This window comes from Pleurodeles waltl, chromosome 6 (genome assembly GCF_031143425.1).
Source record: "Pleurodeles waltl isolate 20211129_DDA chromosome 6, aPleWal1.hap1.20221129, whole genome shotgun sequence".
In the NCBI taxonomy this organism is placed as follows: domain Eukaryota; kingdom Metazoa; phylum Chordata; class Amphibia; order Caudata; family Salamandridae; genus Pleurodeles; species Pleurodeles waltl.
In genome coordinates, this window is record NC_090445.1 from 336,870,042 (window position 1) to 336,878,460 (window position 8,419).

Genomic DNA, 8,419 nt, shown 5'->3' on the forward strand with positions numbered 1-8,419 from the left:
TTTTTTTTTTTAAGTTTTTGCCTGTTTGTCTTACACTGTGGGCCTGTGTTCCAGAGCAGCCACGATTCCTCAGGCAAGTCCTCAAACCCCGTTCTTCCCCCATCTCCCCTTGCAAATATAAATACAGACAGCAGAGGTGGGCTTTCCCAGGGCCAGCTCGCCCTCACTCTCTTTCTCTTGTTTGAGTGGCTTCTACAGGGAATGGCTTGCCACAGGAGTGCGTGGAGAGTAAAGATCGTGTTGCAGTTTGTTTATTTAAATGGTTATTCTCTATTGCTGTGCTATATCTTTACAAAAACACAGTTTTTGAGGTGCTTTGACTTACTGTTTTGTGTTTCCTCACGGGAAACAGTTAGTGTGTTGTTGTTCTTTTTTTATTTTTTATTATTAAAAGAGGAAGGGCTTCAGCTGCTTCATGCCCGTTTTTTTTTCTTTTTTCAAATGTCTAGGTTCTCCTCCCCCTACTTTCTCTGGCTCCCACACTCACCCTCTCTCACCACCAGCAGTACAGAGGGCTCCCAACAACTGGCAAACAATAAGTTCATTATTAAAACCATTCACGTAAATGCAGAGGCCACGCTTCCTCAGGCAAGTCCTCCAGCAGGTCTCACTCCACCTCCCAGCTCCCTCTGCAAACATAAAACCAACAGCAGAGGGGGGCGTTTCCAGGGCAAGCTCGTCCTCTGTTGTTTTGAGTGAACATTTACATGCCAAGTTTGCAGCGCCATGCTTACAGTGCAAAGAGCAAAACTATGTGCAGAATTCAATGCTTTAAAAAGTCACCACAGAGAAAGTGTCACTTGTGACATGGGCAGCCATGCTCTAGGCTTCAGCTCGTGGCCCACTTACACGATGTCTCCTTGTGTTGCCCTCAAAGAATGCTCATTTTCTCATAGCTCTGCTTTAAATATTCTCCTGCCCCCAGCACTTCCCGAGCGTGCTAAACCAAGGCGCCTGCTTGTCTTTCTGTCGCTCCTTTGCGTTTATGCTCATGGTGGCCGTGGCGCTTTCAAACGGCTCGTTCTATTTTGTGTTTATTTTTTGTCATGCACTCAGAGAATGCTTGCCTCTGCATTATCTCTCCCCTACCTCCCTCTCTCCTTTGGGTTGCCCCTTCCCCGCTCTGTGGTGTGAATCCCCCCAATCTTTTTAACCTGCACTCTGCCTGCTGTCCATTCTTCTGAAAAAATACCCCCAACATTTTCTTTAACCCACTCCACCCAGCCCAAACGTGTTTGTCAGCTTTTGAGTAGAGAGCGGCCTTACCTGCTGCTTGTCTGCTCCAGTCAAGAAAACAACTGTTACGTCAGCACGCCACATCACAGATGGGTGGTTGGTGGGCTGGGTGAGACACTGAAGCTCTTCCATATCTCCCAAGGGCTTTAAAAATAAAAATTCTCCGGTGGAAAGCACCAGTTTTTTTTTTTTTTAAACCCTCCCTGGTGTTGGCCAATCGACGTGGCCTGCACCAGGAAGTGTGTGCATGTGTCAGCCATTGGCTGACACACGCACCTAAGGGGTTAGTTATTCGTTTGAAGAGCGGAGTAATGTTGTCACTCTGGAAGTTTCTAGTGGTGAGGGAATGACTGATGACGGCTCTGATCAACAATACTATTAGTGTTGAGGAAAATATCCCGAAATATTTGGTCATCATAAAGGTCTACCAGGAGACAAAGGCGAGCAGGCTGAAGGATAGAAACCTGGAGGTAGAACTGGGGCTAGAAGTCTGGAGTAGTGGAGGTTGCAATAGACTTTATTAGATAGATGTGGATCCGGAAAAAGCTGTGGAGGGCTCCAGCTTTGGAGATGGGCTTGCGAGTGAATGATGCCAGGTGAAGTGCATTCTGATTTCCAGAATTCAGTGATTTTGAGTAGTTCTGTAGACACGTAGCTAGTTTTCTATGTACATCTCAGGTACGGAACCAGTTCTGTAGACAGGCAGGTAACTTTTGCAAATGTACGTCAGGTAATGGATCCTCTTTGCGCTCTCAATGGTGAATTTGATGTTATGTTTAGCTTTGCACAATTGTGCGTTACCATCCTTTCAACTATATGAATGTGAAAGTTCACATCGAATTTGCTCATTGTTTTGCAAAACAACTCTAAGCAATTTGAGATATGGTCATAAGATTTTACAATTTCAAATAGAGTAAACTGCTGTACTATGTCTTAGTGACATAATTGCTTACCGCTGAGATTTGAAAGTTAAAAGTTTAATTCCTAGGAAGGCCAACTCCGCCTTTCTTCCTTGGGAGAATTATAGAGTACCATGAACTTTGGTAATGGCAATGTCTTTAACTTTGGGGGCTTAGATACCGATTGTATTAGTAGGTAGTGCTTTGTAAAATACATATTAGCGGGAATATACCTAAAACTGTAGGGTCCAATTAAAGAGTTGAGAAAAAGTGCTAGGTAGTGAAATAGTTGTCAAATAACAACCATAATCAAGTCATGCTAGAAATGTGCACACACAACAAGGAGGGTGCACACGCTTGGCTTTTCAGATGGTATCATTCCACAGAAAGGTTCAAAAACATCGTCATGTAAATCTGTGGCTTGTGACTGAAGAGGATACGGTATAGAAGGAAATCATTCAAATGTTTAATGTGCATGTATGCCCTAAGTATACGACTGCTTGGAGGAAGTTAGTCAAGTTAAAAAAGCGTACATAACGGGCACGCAGCTGCAATGAGATCACTTGTCGCTTTAATGGAGTCTCATATTCAGAGATTTTACCCTTAACCCTACCCCCAGCTACCACAAGGGGCCAGAAAATCAATTATTGCAAACACAAAAAATCTCTTGACTAAGCACTGTTGCAAACTAATGTGGTTATTATAACACTTCATTTAACAGAATCAATCAACAAGAAATTGCCCTCTTTTGGACCAAGTATGTTTAACATGGCTGCCTTTTTCTAAGAGACTTACAACTCAATGTTTGGTAGACTTGATAAGTGTGTACAAACAAGATGAACACAACATAATGGATAAATGATAGTACTTATACAGTGTAAACAACTGTCCAGAAGGGCGTCCGGGTGCTAAGGCGAAGAGGTACCATAACAGCCCTATTTTGTTTGCTGCCCCCCTCAAGTGCATAACATTACCGGTGCATCTCCCCCTTCCCCAACCACCATTTCAACTTTTGGGATCCTAAACAAGAGCATCTCAGATCACCTCAGCTTTTCGGAGGGGCTATATACCTGAAGCCTAACTTTAAGGTAGATGGGGCCTGTCCCGTATAAAGCCCTATGTGCTAAGACTAGAGAGTTGAACAAGATGTGCTTTGTTTCCAGCAGCCAGTGCATTTGTTTTAGCCGACTGTAAAAAGCTGCACGGTGAGGAATCTTTTGAATGAGTCCAGATGCCACATTCTGTACTATTTGCAGTCACTTAAGAAATAACCAGGAAACATTAGGTACAGACTATTCACATAGTCCAATCTAGAGGTAATTAGAAAAGGCACTACGAAAACTGGAAAAAGATCTAGAAATGTCCTGGCGAACGAGGTAGTGCAAAACATAAGTCAGCAACTGCGAGGAGCGAAGGACAACTAATTGTCAAATTTGACATCCAGATTCCTGACAACAGAGGAAGGCATTGTGGGAAAGTCAACCGGTCACCAAACAGGATAAGTCTCACTGGAAAATAACATTTTTTTCGGCACTACATTTGAGGCTATTTTGTTTCATCCAGTCAAAGACACTCCTGGGACAGTCTTTGAATGTTGCTTGCCTGGAAAAAAATAATCTTTCGCAGTTGACAGAACCAGCTGCATATCAACAACGTATGAAACAACTGATACTGAAGGGTTTCATAGCACTGCCAGAGGGGCCATATGCACATTAAATAATGTGGGGTTAAATGAGGAGCACTGCGAGACTCCCACATTAAGGTGGTTACAGCCTGATGAAACGGTGGAAACCAGCGCTGACTACTCTCTCTCTCTCCTCAAGAAAGGATTGTAACCACCTGAAGGCTAATCCGCCAACACCAATATCCACAAGCCGTTGGATCAGTATGAGATACGAGACTGTGGTAGAGCCGTCAAAACGTTTAAAAAAAAGAAATCAAGACACATTCTGATCTTGGTCTAGCATGATTCCAATTGATTCAGTTACTTCAAGCAGAACAGTTTCAGTGCTGTCTGGCGCAAAAACCCTGATTAAGTTGGTTGGAGAAGACCATGCTGTTCCAGATATTCCAATACTTTGATGTTTATTGGTTAGCCCAACATTTTCGTGGTGGCAGGTAGAGAAGAAATAGGTCGGAATAGCAGAATCTACAGAGTGTATGTGTGTGTATATATATATATATATATATATATATATATATATATATATATATATTTTTTTTTTTTTTAAAGCAACCTTAACTTGCTTACATATACCGGGGGCCACCGCAGAGTTAATGGATGTATTAAATATGGTTTTCAGCACTGGATTAAATCACATCTACAGTGTGAGCTAATATCCGAGGCAGACAAGGGTCCCATCTGACTTGCAGCAAGGATAGCTTGCTTAGACTCTTCTAAGGTAATCCATCTGAATTCAGAAAGCATATGAACTGACAGGAGAGGGAAAGCACACGTCCTCCTTATATGCCACCGTTTGAAAGTCCATAAATTCCTTCTGATTTTCACGATTTTGCGTTCAAAGAAATCTGAAAACTGCACGAAGTTGCAGAGAAGGCAGAACTACAAGACAGCACGATTTGAATTGGAGAAAGATTTAGCAATTTGAAAGATGTTGCAAGGCTCATTTTTAGCACCATTAATTTTCTGACCAAAGAAGTCCGCTTGAGCTGCTTTAACAAATGTATGCTAGAATTTAAGCACAGCTTTGTATGTCTTTGTTTTTTGCTGCGAAGCTTCCACGCCATTTTTTATTAAGGGGTGTATATTTCCTTTTTTCTGCCACCAAGGTCTGAAAGAACCAAGGGGCAGATGGCTGCTGTCTCGGTGTTTGGACCGTTTGAGGAGGAGCTAGCTGTTTCCAGGCCGAGTGCAGCCAATGACCAACTCTATCCACATACTTTCCAATCACCCCTGTTAAATTGGGGACAACATCTGCTACGGACTTAACATGAGCGAGGGTCGGAGATGACACTAATTGAAAAAGACTGGATGCAGAGTGTGTCAGTCAGACCCTGCACTAGCAAACCACTTCTGGCATTCACATGGAGATTAAAGTAAGTCTCCCAGCACACAGTACTGAGAAAATTGGACAATATACAGTAGGGGAAAACAACTTTCCCTATTGAGTCAACAAAGCTTGTAGCATATTCTGGTGGTCTATAAATCCGGGAACCTGAGAAGGACTAGTTCAGGTTAGAGTGAGGTAGAATCCAAAGCCTTTGGCGTAAGCCAAACTGCTTAAATGAGAAGTGGAGCATTGAAAGACACTGCGAAAAATAACCGCAGCCCCCCCCTTTCTTTCTTACCAGCTGTCTTGATGGATTATCGAATAACCATTGGGTGTGGCGCCAGCAGTGTCTGGGTTCATTGAATTATCAAATCAAGTTCCTATGAGAAACCGAGTCCAGTTTATAAGATTAAAAATGTCGACTGCATGCCTTGGTAGTGATTGAGCATTTAAAAGACCTGCGCTGAAGTCCGCTTTAAGTGGGCAGGGTGAATGCTGTGGTTAACGTCACTCTGCCATACACTGCAAAAACTATTGCAATTCATCGCTCTAACTTCAGTGTATCTCAAACTTTTGTCAGGCCCCCGAGGGTGGTTGAAGTGCCATAAGCTCTTGAGCACAGTAGCACATTCGAGCGGAGAAATCGGGGGGAAAAGGAATAGCATGGCTGATGTTGTCCATGGAACAGCGTAGACACAGGTTGAAACTAATCTAATGTAGATATACAAATCTGAAAACTAGCTGACAGGAAGCTTGTTCAAAGGACAGGTATTTTTGACTTTAGTATGGTGAAGAGCAGTTCTTGTCAGAAGGCCTACAGCCTGTCTTAATATTTGCAGCCATCTAGTGAAAAACAGGAGAAATAAGAGTTTGAGGTGAGGACTGGTGCTAAAGAATGTATGGTTTTGTTGCACTATAGCATCCTGATGTGTAAAAGTTATACCGTGAAGTTAGTGTACTGTCAATCTGTGAGGCATCTCAGCCTACTGATTCTTCAAGGTGGATGAAGTTTGGCAATCCTTTTGAAGCCTCTGCAAGTAGACATTTGTTGATGGGCGAGAAGTTTGCAAAGTGTATGATCCCCACACAAGCTTTTCCAAGACATCTGGCTTGTTGGGAAGGTGGGGGGCGGTAGGGTGGAGGGAAGCACGGATGCAAGGGTTAGTTTGGAACCATGAAGTGTGATCCTTTACAAAAGAGAGTAAGTTTCCAGTAATGCCCTCTATAGAATTACAAAGTGTTGTTAAAATATTGAATGCAACATTTGTTACATAAAATGTATGTAAATCTCGTGGCGTTTGAAATGCTCAAAGTTCATAGATACAAGGTAAGTAACCAGTATGCCCCAGTGGAAAGAAAATCCACTTTTCTTCAGCTTGTGCCAAGGGGGGGGGGGGGGGGGGGGGGTGTGTCTGTGTCTGTGTGTACGTGTGTGTGTGTGTGTGTGTGTGTGTACGTGTGTGTGTGTGTGTGTACGTGTGTGTGTGTTAAGATCTGCTTTCCTAACCTTCCATTTCTCTCTTTTCAGACTTGTTGATGCTACTCTCTTGGCCCCTACACTCACACCAGTCAACCTGGGTCACCTCACCCTTATCCTCATAAGCTTGGGATTGGCTGTCACCTTGCTCCTAATCACTGGTTTCATCATGTATCGCAAGCACAGGACTGCAATGCAGGTACAGGATGCCTGGCGTGCTCCTGATGTTATCACGGGAATTCCTTAAGCTATCAGACTGATCCTGGGTGCCTGCTGCAATGGCAGTTTGTGTGCAATCTGCAAGGCCACTGGCCCTTTTGTCTCCAAGGTTAAGAGCAGTTATTGTTTCAGACACACGGGCAACAGAAAATACACATAGCCCATCGCCCTCTTGTGCTAAAAAACGAGCACCATCAAACATTACATGCTCAGCAGCAAAGGGAATGCACAGACAATTGTAACATTACCTTCTGTGACTAGCCCAGAAAGAGGAGGCAAGTGACAAGACTGAAGAAAGCAGTCTAACTGCACTTCAGCTCCTAAAGCTCAACCTCCTAAGAAGCCAGTGTGCAGGCCAACAGTCCACATAAAAAAAGGTTACCAAGAAAGCAAACGATGTTTTCCTGTACGACTTCAAAGGACTGTAATCTCTGTACAAGCCTCTAAATGTGGGCACTGAACTTAATTGAATAGACAATTCCCTCTTTGGTATCAAAAATGGTTTGTTTAAATCATTGTTGGAAGCTGAGAGGTTCTATTTGTTTTTAATAACTAAGTGGGGGGGGGGGGTGATTGCAAATCTAAGGAACTGAATAGCGGTGAGTTGAGTAGCAGAGATACCGGTATCTAATACTCTGAAATAAGATGTTGGGGAGTTTGATATTTGAACATATATTTTTATTTCAGTCGAGCCCACTGAGAGGTTCTGGAAGCGCAGGGAGACAGAGTAATAATATAAGACAATTAGAGCCTTTTGGAAGGTATAGTGTATCTTATGTATTTAATTTCAATTTTAGGTTTCTTAGGGAGAGTATGCATGGGTGTTAGGGGTTTATCACAGATGTGGTGATATGTTTTTAAATGAGCATGCTCACAGATATAGCATTCAATAATTACACACCAGTTTGTGTCTTGATCACCTGGAACACGAACAGGATGGAGTATATGTTGGCAACTATTTTTGATTCATTACTTAGTAATATGGGTCACTTTGGTTCCCACCGTATAATAATGTAATATGGAATGTATTACTAGGTTTGTAATCAGGAATGTAATTTTCATGTGACATACTAAAGTAGCATTTATGGAAATATTATTTTAGGGGGTCCTGAGGAAATCCAGGGGCACTCCCCGGATGAAACACGTGTTGACGGACGAACTTAATAGTGGCCAATTGTGGATGGACTGGATTAATTTTGGACTCTTGAAAAAGCCTGGATCTTCTTTTGGAACTTCAACATGTTATGATTTTGTAATATTTGGACCACAGAGCTTGAAATATTACCCATAGGAGGATAATAATGGGATTGTTATAATTTGGTTTACTGTATGTTATTTGGATTTCTGTGATATTTGGATGTAGGGAATGTTACTTACTTGTTGTAAGGAAATGCCTCCTTGGCATGGTTGCCCCCTGACTTTTTGCCTTTGCTGATGCTATGTTTACAATTGAAAGTGTGCTGAGGCCTGCTAACCAGGCCCCAGCACCAGTGTTCTTTCCCTAACCTGTACTTTTGTATCCACAATTGGCAGACCCTGGCATCCAGATAAGTCCCTTGTAACTGGTACTTCTAGTA

At 42.7% G+C, this 8,419-nt stretch overlaps 1 protein-coding gene across 1 annotated transcript in view; it reads left to right on the forward strand.

Moving 5' to 3' along the window:
- Window positions 1-8,217, forward strand: part of CIROP (ciliated left-right organizer metallopeptidase) — a 128,777-nt gene extending 120,560 nt beyond the window's left edge. The window contains exon 15 of the mRNA XM_069238209.1: window positions 6,675-8,217. Within this exon, the coding sequence (XP_069094310.1) occupies window positions 6,675-6,870 (196 nt within the window). The 3' untranslated portion in view covers window positions 6,871-8,217. The remainder of the gene's footprint in view (window positions 1-6,674) is intronic.
- The last annotated feature ends 202 nt before the right edge of the window (window positions 8,218-8,419 follow it).